This window comes from Capra hircus, chromosome 12 (genome assembly GCF_001704415.2).
Source record: "Capra hircus breed San Clemente chromosome 12, ASM170441v1, whole genome shotgun sequence".
Classification (NCBI taxonomy): Eukaryota; Metazoa; Chordata; class Mammalia; order Artiodactyla; family Bovidae; genus Capra; species Capra hircus.
In genome coordinates this window covers 15,107,957-15,126,839 of record NC_030819.1, presented here as the reverse complement: position 1 = coordinate 15,126,839, position 18,883 = coordinate 15,107,957, and the positions used below count along the sequence as shown (strand labels likewise).

Below are 18,883 nucleotides of genomic sequence, written 5' to 3'. Positions count from 1 at the left end.
TGGTTTATGGGGTCGCAAAGAGTCGGACATGACTGAGTGACTGAACTGAACTGAAAGTTACCAGAAATGACAAGGAAAGGAAAAGATTAGGGAAAAGAAAGGAGACCTCAGGAAATATATGTCAAAAGTGATATATTTGAAAAAAATATTCTTTCACATGTTCTAGGAAGTTGCAGTTGTTAAAAGTATTGGAAAGATGTGTGTTAGTCGCTTAGTCATGTCTGACTCTTTGAGACCACATGGTTTGTAGCCCACCAGGCTCTTCTGTCCATGGAATTCCCCAGGCAAGAATACTGAAGTGGATAGCCATTCCCTTCTCCAGAGGATCTTCCTGACCCAGGGGTTGAACCCAGGTCTCCTGTGTTGCTGGTGGACTCTGATATCTAAGCCACCAGGGAAGCCCTACTGAAAAGATAAGCCCTTTTATTTTCATGTCTGCTCTTTGTCATTTTCAGTATTTGGGGTGATACCACACTGTTTGAAAGCTGAGCACTAAAGAATTGATGCTTTTGAACTATGGTGTTGGAGAAGACTCTTGAGAGTTCCTTGGACTGCATGGAGATCCAACCAGTCCATCCTAAAGGAGATCAGTACTGGGTGTTCATTGGTAGGACTGATTTTGAAGCTGAAACTCCAATACTTTGGCCACCTGATGTGGAGAGCTGGCTCATTTGAAAAGACCCTGATGCTAGGAAACATTGAGGGCATGAGGAGAAGGGGATGACAGAGAATGAGATGGGTGGGTGGCATCACCGACTCAAGGAATATGGGTTTGGGTGGACTCCGGGAGTTGATGATGGACAGGGAGGGCTGGCGTGCTGCGGTCATGGGGTCACAAAGAGTCGGACATGACTGAGCGACTGAACTGAATTGAACCTCACTGTTTGTGTAACCCTTTCTCAGAGCTATTTATATAAATGATGCTGAAAATAATCCCCTAGGAGAACACAGGAGGGGGATCAGTTCAGTATGTATTTAGTTGATAACTCCATTAACCTGCCTAGTTTTAGAATAATGGGAAACAAAAGCATCCCTGGTAGTCCTGTGGTTAAGATTCTTTCTGTGCTTCCAACGTGGGGGCCACCACTTTAGTCCTGGTTGGGAAACCAGATCCTGCAAGGTGCAGCAAAAAAGCAGAATAATGGGGAACACATTTTATGATTAATTATTCTATGCAAAAGGTAATCACAGATAATGAAATAATTAAATTTTTCTATTAATGCACACATTTCATCAATATTAAAATAAAAATAAGGAAAATAGATTGTTATATGTTTTTAAAAAGTTATCAAAATAACCAAAAAGTAAGGAGAGAATATGTTTGCATCAGAGACCTCAACTGTGAATAATTATTGTAGATTAATACCAACTTAACCTTCTAGAAACCAAGCCAAGAACAGACACATGTTGAGTCTCATGCTTCTCTGTATCTACTAAGTGGAAAAAAATCTCAGTTCATCCAGTCAGAGGAGTTGTTTTATTGTGGCATTTGTATATTTTGTTTTTAATAATAAACACTTGAGGTACTTACCTTTATTTGCAGAAAGAATAGTGATCATCAGTTTCGTAAAATCTGTAGAAGACATTTTCACTCATCAAGAGAAGCAGCTAACCGCCTGTGAGGTTGAGTTTGGGGAGGTGTTTGGATGGATGGGGAGCAGCAGAGTCCAGGTGTGTGTGCAGTTCTACCTATATGACTGAGTAGGATGGTAGGACGTGGGGAGGCACAAGAGGAAGTGATGAGCTCCATTCAGTCTTCTGTGTAGACAGGGCTTCAGATGTTTTATGGTTTGAGGCTACTCATGAAATGGAGTCATTCAATAATTTTGTTGCAAAGCAGGTCTCTGGCACATTGAGAGAGAGGTTGTTCCAGAAAGAATATTGACAGAATTTTTGCATGGGGCAAGGGCTATTTCCCATTCACATGGAAGTGGAGAGAAGGGCTCCTCCTGAGGCTTTTGTCAAGAAGCAGTACAGGATTTTCTCAATATTTGATCTGGAGAGTCTGAGAACTTTGGCACTATCACTGTGGATTATTTGGATTTTTTGTACTGAGAAGGCTGAAACAAGTTCAGTTCAGTTGCTCAGTCGTGCCTGACTCTTTGCGACCCCATGAATTGCAGCACGCCAGGCCTCCCTGTCCATCACCAACTCCTGGAGTTCACTCAGACTCACGCCCATCGAATCGATGATGCCATCCAACCATCTCATCCTCTGTCATCCCCTTCTCCTCCTGCCCCCAGTACCTCCCAGCATCAGAGTCTTTTCCAATGAGTCAACACTTCGCATGAGGTGGCCAAAGTACTGGACTTTCAGCTTTAGCATCATTCCTTCCAAAGAACACCCAGGACTGATCTCCTTTAGAATGGACTGGTTGGATCTCCTTGCAGTCCAAGGGACTCTCAAGAGTCTTCTCCAACACCACAGTTCAAAAGCATCAATTGTTCAGTGCTCAGCTTTCTTCACAGTCCAACTCTCACATCCATACATGACTACTGGAAAAACCATAGCCTTGACTAGACGGACCTTAGTCGGCAAAGTAATGTCTCTGCTTTTGAATATGCTATCTAGGTTGGTCATAACTTTTCTTCCAAGGAGTGAGCGTCTTTTAATTTCATGGCTGCAGTCACCATCTGCAGTGATTTTGGAGCCCCCAAAATAAAGTCTGACACTGTTTCCACTGTTTCCCCATCTATTTGCCATTAAGTGATGGGACCAGATGCCATGCTCTTAGTTTTCTGTTGAGCTTTAAGCCAACTTTTTCACTCTCCTCTTTCACTTTCATCCAGAGGCTTTTTAGTTCCTCTTCACTTTCTGCCATAAGGGTGGTGTCATCTGCATATCTGAGGTTATTGATATTTCTCCCAGCAATCTTGATTCCAGCTTGTGCTGCTTCCAGCCCATTGTTTTTCATGATGTACTCTGCATATAAGTTAAATAAGCAGGGTGACGATATATAGCCTTGACGTACTCTTTTTCCTATTTGGAACCAGTCTGTTGTTCCATGTCCAGTTCTAACTGTTGCTTCCTGACCTGTATACAGGTTTCTCAAGAGGCAGGTCAAGTGGTCTGGTATTCCCATCTCTTTCAGAATTTTCCACAGTTTATTGTGATTGACACAGTCAAAGGCTTTGGCATAGTCGGTAAAACAAGTTAGACAATACATTTAATCCAGGTACCCCGTCCTGCACACCTCAGATAACCATATGTGGTGGCCAGTTGATTAGAATGTTTATGTTCTCTCTCTAGGTGGTGGTGGTGGTTGTGTTCAGTCCCTCAGTTGTTTCCAACTCTTTGAGCCCAGGGACTACATACAGCACGCCAGGCTTCCCTGTCCTTCACCATCTCCCAGAGTTTGCTCAAACTCATGTCCACTGAGTTGGTGATGCCATCCAACCATCTCATCCTAGGGCTGAGTGGATGGTCACCTGGCCCCTAGACCAGGCTGTCCTCCCCAAGCCCAGGGCTTCCCATTCTCTCTGAGCCCCAGTGTCTCACAGAAGGAAGCCTGCTCCTTCCTTCCTTCCTTATAGAATTGGGAACACTAAACACAAGAGGAGGTTCTGTGTCTTTACCTATTTGTACCTCAACCCCTCTAAATGTGCAATGCCCAGATGCATGTTGGTACTGACTGAACTGTCACCAGACAGGCATTCAGATACTGGACTAAAGAGTAAGGACCTGAGAACAGTTTGGAATTTCACCCTTGATTCTTTCCCCATCATTTTATAAAATCTCTGTAGCCTCCTGTAAGATGCATTACTAACTTCCCATAAACAACCTAATTGTACTAACAGGTCTTCTCTAGGAGACATGTAGGTAACAAAGTGATGTCAGTATTTCCTGATGATACAGCACAAGTTATCACTCACCCCAGACAGAGGACACAGGCTCACTATGAGCCCCTGACAACAGCAAGTTACAGCCTAATTCATGGTGAGGAATGAAAACCCCACCAGAAGTGTCCTCCCTGCTTGGCAGCCTGCAGCCCACCTGTTCCCTGATGGGCAGGAGCCTGACCCTGGTTCTCATGGTCAGTGTGCTCTTAGAGAAGGCAGGAAATGAATGGTCAGTCATGTGACACCAGACCCCAAACCCACATGAAGCCACTCAAAAGAGAATGGCCACTAAGGCCACTGTCAGATTCTAAAAGATTGATGTGAGTGTCACATGCTGCAGTGACCTCAGAACACCAGGACAGGTATCCAGCAGGCAATTATAAAAACATTCATCAGGTTCCTGGGGCAGAAGTCAAAACAATTCAAAGGCTCCTCATCTGCCAGGTCCTGAGGGCTCAAGGATGATGCAGTGCTGGGTGCTCCGTGATCCGCACAGAGGCTCCTGGCGCAGGTGCAGGGGGAGGCCCAGGATGGGGAAGATGGCAGACTGTCCCCTCCCCTTACACATCTCACCCTGTCCTGGGTCTGGCTCTGCTCCAGGGTAGAGGATCTACTGACTCTATCTCAGCCCTTAGGCTACTCATCTAAGGAGGAGACAGCCCACAGGCAGCTCAACAAAATTCAGTGTGGTGAGGACTCTAATAAGGAATTAAAATTTAAAATGCTACTGGTTAAAAAATTAGTGAACGATAATTACTCACCTATGGGAAAAAAAATGAAATATTGCCATTTACAGCAACATGGATGGACTTAAGGAACATTATTATTAGTAAAGAAAGTCAGAGAAAGGTAAATATGATATCTCTTATACATGGAATTTAAAAATAATACAAATGAATCTGTACCCAAAATAGAAATAGACTCAGACAGAGTGAAGTAAGCCAGAAAGAAAAACACCAATACTGTATGCTAACACATATATATGGAATTTAGAAAGATGGCAATGATGACCCTGTATGCAAGACAGCAAAAGAGACACAGATGTGTAGAGTGGACTTTTGGACCCAGAGGGAGAGGGAGAGGGTGGGATGATTTGGGAGAATGACATTGAAACATGTATACTATCATGCAAGAAACGAATCGCCAGTCTATGTCCAATGCAGGATACAGCATGATTGAGGCTGGTGCACAGGGATGACCCAGAGAGATGTTATGGGGAGGGAGGTGGGAGGGGGGTGCATGTTTGGGAACGCATGTACACCCGTGGTGGATTCATGTCAATGTATGGCAAAACCAATACAATATTGTTAAGTAAAATAAAGTAAAAATAAAAATTTTAAAAAAATAATTAAAAAAATAAAGAAAGAAAGCAAATGAAGTAAAAAAAAAATAAATAAATAATAAAATCCACTATCCCAAATCCCCCCTAAATTGTCCTTCTACTCTGAAGTATTATCTCCAAAAAAAAAAGAAAGAAAGAAAGACTCAGAGACACAAACTTACAGAAAACAAACTTACAGTTGCCAAAGGGGATTGGGAGAGAGGAAAGAACAAGTTAGAAGTATGGGATTAATAGACATACTGCTATTAATGTGTCAAATAGACAACAACAGGGAATTACTATAAAGCACAGGGAATTTTATTCAGTATCTTGTGATAACCTGTAATGAAAAAGAATCTGAAAAAAATAACTGGATGACTATGCTTAAACTAGCACACTATTGTAAATCAACTATACTTCAATATATTTTTTAAAAATTGTCATCAATTTCCACCTGGTGAGATGCCAGAAAAATTCGGATGGAGGCGTATGTGAGAGGATCTTGATGATAGAACAAGAATTTCTTTATCTAAATCTAGCTGTGATTTGAATTTGATCAAAGAGAGTTTAAAGGATAATCTTTCTTTTCTTTTTATTGTTTTTTTTTTTTTTAACTTTATTTTACTTTACAATACTGTATTGGTTTTGTCATTCCCGGGTCATTAAAGTGAAGCTTGCTGTGAGCAGGACTTTGAGGGTCACATGGAGGATTCCCTTTGGCAGGATGTATGACCACAGAGCCCAGGAGGCAGTGGGTTTCCTTGCATCCAGCCTCCTTGACTTTCTCTGTCGTGTGTCTGTCTCTGCTTCCCCAGCACGAAGCCCGGTATTTTCCCACTTACCATCTTCTTTCCGGGGACTCTGGACCATCCGGGCATACAAAGCTGAACAGAAGTTTCAGGAACTGTTTGATGCACACCAGGATTTGCACTCAGGTCTGTAAGTTTCTGGAGATGATTTCAAAGGATGGGATGTGCTCCCTTCTGAGGCTGACTCCATCTAGGGTGGTCTGGCTTGTCAGCACCTCTCTCTGTGCTGCCCCACATCCCCCTCTGCACACCTGCCTCCCCCACTCCTTCCTCTCAGCCTCCCCTCTGTGCTCCCTTCTTCCCTGTCATCCCCTGCTTTTCTCCCCTCACTGGCTCGCATTGTCCTTGTGTCACTGTGCCCTGTGGACTTCTGTGTCTTTAGGGCAGGAATCAGCAAACTTCTTTTTTGTGAAGATCGAGATAGAAAATATTGTAGGCTTGTGTGCTATACTGTGTCTGTTGCAACTACTCACCTTTGCTGTTGTAGCACAAAGACAGGCAAAGATAATACATCAGAAAATGGTGGTTTCTGTGTTCCAATAAAACTTTATTTACAGAACCAGGTGGTGGCTGTTCTCACCCTCCAGGCTGCGGTTTGCTGACTCTTTTCAGAGCGTGGAGGGTGGCAGATGTGATTGAGGAAATAATTTCCTGATTTTCCACCCACTTGATAATGTTTTTATCAGTGAAATTTTTTTCCTAGGTAGAAAATTCAGAATATCCTCTAAGTCTATAAAATCCAAGCCAAACTTTCCAATCATTATTGTATTTTTAAGATAAAAATGACATTTTGAAAGTCACATGTAGATCCTGTTAGCTGATGGTCACATAGACGCTGGCTCCCAAGAATAAACACCGCGGGGACCTGTCGTGAGGGCAGAAGGTTCTGGAAACAATGTGAACTGTGCTCTCTGCTGTGTGAGAACTGGGAGCTGTAGGCCCTGTGAGAGGATGATCTTCACTCTGAGGCCCAGCACTGCAGGAAAGGCACTGATGAGGCGATTTTCCATCTTCCTTCTTGTGATCCTGTTTCTGTTGATAACCTGTGGGTTGACGTTTTCAGTGCATGCTTCCTGGACTGATTCCTGTGTCCCATACCTTTTCTTGTGTTAGAACCTAGTTTTCTGGAATCTTCAGGTTCCTTGGGTGTGTAACTTTGCTGTCTTACCTGTGTAAAATCTTCTATAGCTCAACTGAGAAAATGTTCTCCCTCATGAGAAGCAGCTAACATGGTTTTTCTGTTTATGTATTGCACTTATTATGATTCACAAATACAGAGGCTTGGTTCCTGCTTTTGACGACGTCCCGATGGCTTGCTGTGTATCTGGATGTCATCTGTGCCGTCTTTGTCACTGTTGTTGCCTTTGGGGCCCTGATCCTGGTAGAAAGTAAGTCCAGATATGAATACTTGTGGTATGTTTACACTTTTTAGCTTTGTTAGTAGTAAATAAACTCTTGTCACCTTGTCTAACATATACTTTCTGGTTCTAATGAATTGTATTAAAGTGTCTGCAGTATGTGACTTCACAGTGTGGTCCATGTGAAGTCGTTTGTGTCTTGATGAGAACTTTTATCTTTTTTTTCATTTACTTATTTATTTACAGTAGGTCCTTTTTGAGGCCATTAAAAAACTGATTGGCATATGGCTGATTTACAATGTGTATATACTTGCTGTATAGCCAAGTGAATCTGTTATACATACATCCACTTTTTTAAAGATTCTTTTTCCTTACCCCATGAATGTTGGGGTGAATGTATTTTTTTTAGTAACTTGCATTTTGATTAATACTTCAAATGAATTGTATTTTAGAAAAGAATTTCTGTTTTTGACTTTCAGAATCCTTAGGAGCAAAGACCAGGTATGAACGTGCCTATTCTAGCAGACCTGTGGCACCTTGGGCCCCTGCTTTGGGTCACTCAGGCCGTTCTTTCATTTTTATTTTAAGTTTTATTGGGGTATAGTTCATTTATACTGTTGTCTTAGTTTCCAATGTACAGCAAAGTGAATTTGCTATACATATATATAGCCACTCTTTTTTAGGCTCTTTCCCATGTAGGTCATTACCAAGTTCTCTGTACTTTACAGTAGTTTCTTATTAGTTAACTATTTTAATATTTTATATATAGTAGTATGTCTGTGTCAGTCCCATTCTTCCAATTTATTCCTCCCTTCCCTTATCCCCTGCTAACCATAAGTTATTTTCTATATCTATTACTCTACTTCTGTTTTGTAGATAAGTTCATTTGTAGCATTTTGTTATATTCCATATATAAGCAATATCATATTCTGTTTTTCTCTGTCTGACTTACTTCACTCAGTATGAAAATCTCTACGTCCAGCCATGTTGCTGCAAATGGTATTATTTCACTCTTTGTTATGGCTGGGTAATATTCCACTATATGTATGATAGCACATCTTCCTTACCCATTGCTCTGTTGATGGACATTTAGGTTGCTTCCATGTCCTGACTATTGTAAATAGTGCTGCAGTGAACATAAGGGTGGATGTATCTTTTGGAATTATGGTTTTAACTGGATATATGCCCAGGAGTGGGATTACTGGATCATATGGTAGCTCTATTTTTAGTTTTTAAAGGAACCTCCATATTTTTCTCCATAGTGGCTCTACCAGTTTACATTCCCACCAACAGTGTAGGAAGGTTCCCTTTTCTCCACATCCTCTCCAGTATTTATTGTTTTGATGATGGTCATCCTGACTGGTGTGAGGTGAAACCTCACTGTAGTTTTTTGTATTTATTTTCATTTTTTTCACTGTAGTTTTGATATACATTTCTCTAATAATTAGAGATGTTGACCATCTTTTCATGCATTTTTTTGCCATCTGTGTGTCTTCTTTGGAGACTGTCTCTTTTAATCTTCTGCCCATTTTTTGGATTTTGTTGTTTATTTATTTATTGATTGATATTGAACTACATGAGCTGTTTGTATATTTTGGAGAGTCATCCCTTGTAAGTCACTTTGTTTGCAAATATTTCCCCCCATTCTGCAGGTTGTCTTTGGTATTTTTTATGGTTTTCTTTGCTGTGCAAAAGCTTTTAAGATTAACTGGGTCCCATTTGTTTATGTTTTATTTTATTTTCATGACTCTAGGAGGTGCTGCAATTTATGTCAGAGAGAGTTCTCCCTATGTTTTCATCTAAAAGTTTTGTAGTGTCTGGTCTTACATTTATGTCTGTAATCCATTTTGAGTTTATTTTTGTGTATGGTGTTAGGGAAATTTCTAATTTTATTCTTTTACATGTAGCTGACTAGTTTTCCCAGCACCAATTATTGAAGAAACTGTCTTTTCTCCATTGTATATTCTTCCTTCCTTTGTTATAGGGGTCATAGGTGCATGGGTTTATCTCTGGGCTTTCTGTCCTATTCTGTTGATCTGTATTTGTGATTTTGGTGCCACTAGCATTTGATGCCACTTTCAGTTGACTTCCCAGGTGGCTCAGATGGTTAAGCGTCTGTCTACAATGTGGGAGACCCAGGTTCAATCCCTGGGTCGGGAAGATTCCTTGAAGAAGGAAATGGCAATCTACTCCATTACTATTGCCTGGAAAATCCCATGGACTGAGAAGCCTGGTAGGCTACAATCCATGGGGTCTCAAAGAGTCGGACATGACAGCGACTTCAGGTTCAGTTACTGTAGCTCCGTGGTACAGTCTGAAGACAGGGAGCATAATTCCTTCTAGCTTCATTTTTCTTCTTTGTTTTTCTCAAGATTATATTGGCTAGTCATTGTATTTTGTGTTTCCATACAAAATGTTAACTTTTTTGTTCTAATTCTGTGAAAAATGCCATTGGTAATTTGATAAGGATTGCATTGAATCTGTAGGTTGCTTTAGTTTGTCTGTTTGTTTGTTTGTTTACAGTAGGTCTTCATGGAGATCTTTTATCTTTTTATCTTTCTTTGAATGGGTTGAGGTCTACATAACTGTAGAAGGATGACCATCTGAAGATCCCAGGTAGTTTCCTGTAGTTGGATCAGTTCACTTAAGTTCAGTCGCTCAGTCGTATCCGCCTCTGTGACCCCATGAATTGCAGCACACCAGGCCTCCCTGTCCATCACCAACTACCGGGGTTCACTCAGACTCAAGTCCATCGAGTCAGTGATGCCATCCAGCCATCTATTCCTCTGTCAAACCCTTCTCCTCCTGCACCCAATACCTCCCAGCATCAGAGTCTTTTCCAATGAGTCAGCTCTTCACATGCGGTGGCCAAAGTATTGGAATTTCAGTTTTAGCATCATTCCTTCCAAAGAAATCCCAGAGCTGATCTCCTTCAGAATAGACTGGTTGGATCTCCTTGCAGTCCAAGGGATTCTCAAGAGTCTTGTCCAACATCACAGTTCAAAAGCATCAATTCTTTGGCGCTCTGCCTTCTTCACAGTCCAACTCTCACATCCATACATGACCACTGGAAAAATCATAACCTTGACTAGATGGACCTTAGTCAGCAAAGTAATATCTCTGCTTTTGAATATGCTATCTAGGTTGCTCATAACTTTTCTTCCAAGGAGTAAGCGTCTTTTAATTTCATGGCTGCAGTCACCATCTGCAGTGATTTTGGAACCCCCAAAATAAAATCTGACACTGTTTCCACTGTTTCCCCATCTATTTCCCATGAAGTGATGGGACCGGATGCCATGACCTTCATTTTCTGAATGTTGAGCTTTAAGCCAGCTTTTTCACTCTCCTCTTTCACTTTCATCAAGAGGCTTTTTAGTTCCTCTTCACTTTCTGCCATAAGGGCGGTGTCATCTGCATATCTGATGTTATTCATATTTCTCCTGGCAATCTTGATTCCAGCTTGTGTTTCTTCCAGTCCAGCGTTTCTCATGATGTACTCTGCATAGAAGTTAAATAAGCAGGGTGACAATATACAGCCTTGACGTACTCCTTTTCCTATTTGGAACCAGTCTTTTGTTCCATGTCCAGTTCTAACTGTTGCTTCCTGACCTGCAAACAGATTTCCTAAGAGGCAGGTCAAGTGGTCTGGTATTCCCATCTCCTTCAGAATTTTCCACAGTTTCTTGTGATCCACACAGTGAAAGGCTTTGGCATAGTCAATAAAGCAGAAATAGATGTTTTTCTGGAACTCTCTTGCTTTTTCCATGATCCAGTGGATGTTGGCAATTTGATCTCTGGTCCTCTGCCTTTTCTAAAACCAGCTTGAACATCAGGAAGTTCACGGTTCGCATTTTGTTGAAGCCTGGCTTGGAGAATTTTGAGCGTTACTTTACTAGTGTGTGAGATGAGTGCAATTATTCAGTAGTTTGTGCATTCTTTGGAATTTCCTTTCTTTGGGATTGGAATGAAAACTGACCTTTTCCAGTCCTGTGACACTGCTGAGTTTTCCAAATTTGCTGGCATATTGAGTGCAGCACTTTCACAGCATCATCTTTCAGGATTTGAAACAGCTCAACTGGAATTCCATCACCTCCACTAGCTTTGTTTGTAGTGATGCTTTCTAAGGCCCACTTGACTTCACATTCCAGGATGTCTGGCTCTAGATGAGTGCTCACACCATCGTGATTATCTGGGTCATGAAGATCTTTATTGTACAGTTCTTCTGTGTATTCTTGCCACCTCTTCTTAATATCTTCTGCTTCTGTTAGATCCATACCATCTGTCCTTTATCGAGCCCATCTTTGCATGAAATGTTCCCTTGGTATCTCTAATTTTCTTGAAGAAATCTCTAGTCTTTCCCATTCTGTTGTTTTCCTCTATTTCTTTGCATTGATCACTGAAGAAGGCTTTCTTATCTCTTCTTGCTATTCTCTGGTACTCTGCATTCAGATGCTTTTATCTTTCCTTTTCCCCTCTCTTCTTTTCACAGCTATTTGTAAGGCCTCCCCAGACAGCCATTTTGCTTTTTTGCATTTCTTTTCCATGGGGATGGTCTTGATCCCTGTCTCCTGTACAATGTCACGAACCTCATTCCATATTTCATCAGGCACTCTATCTATCAGATCTAGTCCCTTAAATCTATTTCTCACTTCCACTGTATAATCATAAGGGATTTGATTTAGGTCATACCTGAATAGTCTAGCGGTTTTCCCTACTTTCTTCAATTTAAGTCTGAATTTGGTAATAAGGAGTTCATGATGTGAGCCACAGTTAGCTCCTGGTCTTGTTTTTGTTGACTGTATAGAGCTTCTACATCTTTGGCTGCAAAGAATATAATCAATCTGATTTTGGTGTTGACCATCTGGTGATGTCCATGTGTAGAGTCTTCTCTTGTGTTGTTGGAAGAGGGTGTTTGCCATGACCAGTGCATTTTCTTGGCAAAACTCTTATTAATCTTGCCCTGCTTCATTCCGCATTCCAAGGCCAAATTTGCCTGTTAACTCCAGGTGTTTCTCGACTTCCTACTTTTGCATTCCAGTCCCCTATAATGAAAAGGACATCTCTTTTGGGTGTTAGTTCTACAAGGTCTTGTAGGTCTTCATAGAACCATTCAACTTCAGCTTCTTCAGTATTACTGGTTGGGGCATAGACTTGGATTATGGTGATATTGAATGTTTTGCCTTGGAAATGAACAGATATCATTCTGTTGTTTTTGAGATTGCATCCAAGTACTGCATTTTGGACTCTTTTGTTGACCATGATGGCTACTCCATTTCTTCTGAGGGATTCCTGCTGGCAGTAGTAGATGTAATGGTCATCTGAATTAAATTCACCCATTCCAGTCCATTTTAGTTTGCTGATAGAGAACCAAATTTACTATTAAGCTTTCTATACAGCTTAGGTTTTAGGTTTTAGCTTTAGGGTTATTTAGATCTCTTGGTGTAGGGGTCTAGTGTACTGGTGTGAGAAAGAGTCTCTGTAGCAAAAACAGTATCCTCACTGCTGTGTGGGTCACAGATGAGCCGTTGTTGGAATGCGTGGCATGAATTCACAATCCCTCACTATTCCATTGCAATAATCCTGAATCACAGTCTTTAATAATGCAAAAATGAGAGTAATTTTTTAGATTTAAAAGCACTGCCTTGTTTTGCAAAACCCATTGCCTTGTTTTTGTGATTTCAACTTCAACTACATTGGACATAGAAAGTGAAATTCCATAATGATAATTGAAGCATAAGGACAAAAATCTGAACAATGACATCCTCACCTATATTATACTGTCAAGTATATCTCAATCCAGGTGGGATTAATATGATAAAGGATGAAAATGGTAAGGACCTAAGAGAAGCAGAAGAGATTAGAAAGAGGTGGCAGGAATACACAGAAGATCTATCAAAAAAAAGATCTCAATACCTGGATAACCATGATGATGTGGTCACTCACCTAAGCCATACATCCTGGACTGTGAAGTCAAGTGGGCCTTAACTTAAAAGCATTACTACAAACAAAGCTAGTGAAGGTAATGGAATTCCACCTGAGCAATTTAAAATCCTAAAAGATGATTCTGTTGAAGGGTTGTGCTCAATATACTAGCAAATTTGGAAAACTCAACAGTGGCCACAGGATTGGAAAAGGTCAGTTTTCATTCCAATCCTAAAGAAAGGCAATGCCGAAGAATGCTCAAACTATCATACAATTGCACTCATTTTGCATGAAATTAAAAGACGCTTACTCCTTGGAATGAAAGTTATGAGCAACCTAGATGGTATATTCAAAAGCAGAGACATTACTTTGCCAACAAAGGTCCATCTAGTCAAGGCTATGATTTTTCCAGTAGTCATGTATGGATGTGAGAGTTGGCCTGTGAAGAAGGCAGAGCACTGAAGAATTGATGCTTTTGAACTGTGGTGTTGGAGAAGACTCTTGAGAGTCCCTTGGTCTGCAAGGAGATCCAACCAGTCCATTCTAAAGAAGATCAGCCCTGGGTGTTCTTTGGAAGGACTGATGCTAAAGCTGAAACTCCGGTACTTTGGCCACCTCATGCGAAGAGTTAACCGATTGGAAAAGACTCTGATGCTGGGAGGGATTGGGGCAGGAGGAGAAGGGAACAACCGAGGATGAGATGGCTGGATGGCACCACTGACTTGATGGACGTGAGTTTGAGTGAATTCCGGGAGTTGGTGATAGGCAGGGAGGCCTGGTGTGCTGCGGTTCATGGGGTCGCAAAGAGTCGGACATGACTGAGCGACTGAACTGAATTGAAGGTTATACTCAAATCCCTTCAAAAAAGACTTCAGCAGTACATGAACCAGGAACTCCCAGCTGTACAAGCTGGGTTTACAAAAGGCAGAGGAACCAGAGATGAAATTGCTAGTATTCACTGGATCATAGAGAAAGCAAGGGAATTCCAGAAAAACATCTGCTAAATTGACTATGTGAAAGGCTTTGACTGTGTAGATCACAACAAACTGTGGAAAATTCTGAAACAGATAGGAATACCAGACCATCTTACCTGTCTCCTGAGAAAGCTGTATGCAAGTCAAGAAGAAACAGTTAGAACTGGGCAAGGAACAAAGGAGTGCTTCAAAATTGGAGAAGGAGAATGACAAGGCTGTATATTGTCACTATGTTTATTTAAATTATATGCAGAATACATCATGCAAAATGCTGGGCTGGGTGAAGCACAAACTGGAAACAGGTTTTCTGGGAGAAATATCAATAACCTCATATATGCATATGATACCACTCTAATGGCAGAAAGTGAAGAGCCTCTTGATGAAAGTGACAGAGCAGAGTGAAAAAGCTGGCTTAAAACTCAACATTCAAAAAACTAAGATCATCATATCCGGTCCCATCTGGGGAAAAATTGAAAGCAGTGACAGATTTTATTTTCTTGGGTTCCAAAAATCACTTCAAACTTTGACTGCAACCATGAATGAAAAGACGTTTGCTTCTTGGAAGGAAAGCTATGACAAATCTTGACAGGATATTACAAAGCAGAGATGTCACTTTGCCATCAAAGATCCATATGGTGAAAGCTATATTTTTTCCAGTAATCATGTAAGAGTTGTCAACAGATGTAAGAATTGGGCCATTAAAAAGGCTGAGGGCCAAAGAATTGATGCTTTCAAGCTGTGGTGTTGGAGAAGACTCTTGAGAGTCCTTTGGACTGTAAGGAGATCAAACCAGTCAATCCTAAAGGAAATCAACCCTGAATATTCACTAGAAGGACTGATGCTGAAACAAAAGCTCTAATACTTTGACCACCTGATGCAAAGCGCTGACTCATTAGACAAGATCCTGATACTGGGAAAGATTGAAGGCAGGAGAAGGGTACAACAGAGGATGAGATGTTTGGATGGCATCACCAACTCGATGGAAATGAGTCTGAGTAACTCCAGGAGATAACAAATGCCAGGGAAGCCTGGTGTTCTGCAGTCCGTGGGGTCACAAGGAGGCAGACACGACTGAGTGATTGAACTGAACTGAACAAAGTTGATGTTCAGTCACTCACAAAGTCATGTCTGACTCTGTGTTGCCTTCCTGTCCATCACCAACTCCTGGAGCTTACTCAAACTCATGTCCAATGACTCGGTGATGCCATCTAACCATATCATCCTCTGTCATCTAACAACTTTGTTAGTTCTTTCTAAATTCATAGTATTTTAAAATTTTTACTTTTTTATTTGGCTGTACTGGGTCTTAGTTGGGGCACGCAGGATCTTCAGTCTTAGTTGTAAGAGGCAGGACTTTAGTTGCAACATGTGAACTCTTAGTTGTGGCATATGGAATCTATCTAGTTTCCTGACTAGGGATTGAACCTGGGCCCCCTGCATTGGGAGCTCGGAGTCTTAGCTATTGGACCACCAGGGAATTCCCTCAGACTGGTGTTTTTTTTTTTTTTTTTTTTTAATATAATTATTGTCTCATACAACAGAAGTAGTATTATGAGTAAGACTATCATTACATGCAAATGACTTAAATATCATAAAGGAGTCTTCTCACTACTATATATAAAATAGATAACTAAAAAAGACCTACTGTATAGCACAGGGAGCTCTATTTAATACTCTATAATATCTATCTCTGCTTTATTGACTATGCCAAAGCCTTTGACTGTGTGGATCACAAGAAACTGTGGAAAATTCTTCAAGAGATGGGAATACCAGACTACCTGACCTGCCTCTTGAGAAACCTGGATACAGGTCAGGAAGCAACAGTTAGAACTGGACATGGAACAACAGACTGGTTCCAAATAGGAAAAGGAGTACGTCAAGGCTGTATATTGTCACCCTGCTTATTTAACTTATATGCAGAGTACATCATGAGAAACACTGGGCTGGAAGAAGCACAAGCTGAAATCAGGTTTGCCGGGAGAAATATCAATAAACTCAGATATGCAGATAACACCACTCTTATGGCAGAAAGTGAAGAGGAACTAAAAAGCCTTTTAATGAAAGTGAAAGAGGAGAGTGAAAAAGTTGGCTTAAAGCTCAACATTCAGAAAATGAAGATCATGGCATCCGGTCCCATCACTTCATGGGAAATAGATGGGGAAACAGTGGAAACAGTGTCAGACTTTATTTTGGGGGGCTGCAAAATCACGGCAGATGGTGATTGCAGCCATGAAATTAAAAGACGCTTCCTTCTTGGAAGAAAAGTTATGATCAACCTAGATAGCATATTCAAAAGCAGAGACATTACTTTGCCAACAAAGGTCTGTCTAGTCAAGGCTATAGTTTTTCCAGTGGTCAAATATGGATGTGAAAGTTGAACTGTGAAGAAAGCTGAGTGCTGAAGCATTAATGATTTGGAACTGTGGTGTTGGAGAAGACTCTTGAGAGTCCCTTGGCCTGCAAGGAGATCCAACCAGTCCATTCTGAAGGATCAGTCCTAGGTGTTCTTTGGAAGGACTGATGTTGAAGCTGAAAGTCCACTACTTTGGCCACATCATGCGCAGTGTTGACTCATTGGAAAAGATTCTGATGCTGGGAGGACTTGAGGGTAGGAGGAAAAGGGGACGACAGAGGATGAGATGGCTGGATGGCATCGCTGACTCGATGGACATGAGTTTGAGTGAACTCCAGGAGTTGGTGATGGACAGGGAGGCCTGGTGTGCTGCAGTTCATGGGGTCACAAAGAGTCAGACATGACTGAGCTACTGAACTGAACTGAATTGAACTGAATGGTATATATGGGAAAATAATTTTAAAAGAGAAGATTACATATATGTCTGGCTAATTCACTTTACATCTGAAACTAACACAACTTTGTAAATCAACTATACTCTAATAAAAATCATACAGAAGTCTTCTTTGTAAAGTGATAGAAGGACCTGTGTGAGGGGTTGAGAAGTAGACTGACTTTATTCTTCTTCTTCCTCACTTAGCTTTGGATGCTGGGCATGTTGGCCTGGTCCTGTCGCTCACCGTCATACTTACCAGTATGTTCCAGTGGTGCATCAGGCAAAGTGCGGAAGTTGAGAACATGGTGATGTTTATCTTTCTGTTCTTAGCCTTTTCAAGTCTCCTTGCTGTTATATGACATAAAAGCAATTCTTATGTAAAATAATAAAACTGCTATTTTTACATCATTTTACAAAGTGTTTTACATTCTCTTTCATCTTCTTAAGGGCTTCCGTGGTGGCTCAGATGGTGAAGAATCCTCCTGCAATGCAGGAGCCATAGGAGACTCAGGTTCAATCCCTGGTTTGGGAGGATCCCCTGGAAAAGGGAATGGCTACTCCAGTATTCTTGCCTGGAGAATCCCCATAGACAGAGGAGTCTGGCAGGCTACAGTCCATGGGGTTGCAAAGTCAGGCATGACTGAGCAACTTGCACTTTCACTTTCCATGTGCTTAAAGTTAATGTAAAGTAATATATTTATATATTTTTCTCAGTCATGTGTATGCCATGTCAGAAGGTTTTATATTCATCACATACTGTCTTCAAATACAATAAATGTCTCTGTAGGAGGGAGGTTCCAAAATTCTGGAGACAATATAAGCTAATTTCTTAGCAGCTTGTTTGTATTTGTTTTTTAATGGGTAATTCCTCATTTTTGGTAAAAGAAAAGAATCCAGTATTTTGAGGTTTATTTAATTACTATGTTCCTCCACCCATCCCTCATTGTGTCATTTATTCTTCTGTGTGTTGAACATTGAATTTGCTTGTGGCCCTTCCTCCTAGTAGGATAGGCTCCCTCTCAGAATGTGCTCTCTAAGGTGTGAATTCATGGTTGTTTAGAAGACCTTAAGCAATGTGTACATTATACACTTTTGAATATTTTTACCTTTTCCTAAAGGGAGAAAAACAATAAATTGAAAAATTTCCATATCTTTCTTCTAACAGAGTAGGAGTAGTGAAAGTCACTCAGTTGTGTCTGACTCTTTGCGACTCCATGGATGATACAGCCCATGGGGTTCTCCAGGCCAGTATACTGGAGTGGGTAGCCTTTCCCTTCTCCAGGGGATCTTCCCAACCCAGGGACCAAATGCAGGTTACCCATATTGCAAGAGGATTCTTTACCAGCTGAGCCACAAGGCAAGCCCAAAAATACTGGAGTGGGTAGCCTATCCCTTCTTCATGGGAACTTCCCAACCCAGGAATTGAACCAGGGTCTCCTGCATTGCAGGCAGATTCTTTACCAACTGAGCTATCAGGGAAGCTCATAACAGAGTAGAAAGTGACTGACTATTAAAATGAGGTTTGATGACCATTCAGTTCTGTTTCTCTGTAACACCTGGCCCTTCTGTGGCCACACATTACTAATTGGTGTCCATAAGTATTCTTTTCTTTGAAAAAATTCTTTTTTTAAAAATTCAGATGTGAAAGGATCAATAAAATTTTACCATGCATTTCTTTAATTTTTTAACTTTAATATAAAATTGAAGGAAGTAGGTGTATGTAAAAGTGTTGAAGATGATGAATGAGATTGTGAATCATCTAAGGCCTCATCAGACTCCTACTTCTGTCTTTTGTGGATGCTGAGATCTGGGATGTTCTAAACCATATAAAAGCAGGAGGTTTCATTTACAATCTCTGAAGATCCATAAAC

At 41.0% G+C, this 18,883-nt stretch overlaps 1 protein-coding gene across 1 annotated transcript in view; it reads left to right on the top strand.

The window, feature by feature from the left end:
- Positions 1–18,883, top strand: part of LOC102181111 (multidrug resistance-associated protein 4-like) — a 190,527-nt gene that overhangs the window by 113,608 nt on the left and 58,036 nt on the right. The window contains 3 exon segments of the mRNA XM_018056300.1: positions 5,976–6,095; positions 7,247–7,357; positions 17,217–17,317. Coding sequence (XP_017911789.1) covers positions 5,976–6,095; positions 7,247–7,357; positions 17,217–17,317 — 332 coding nt within the window.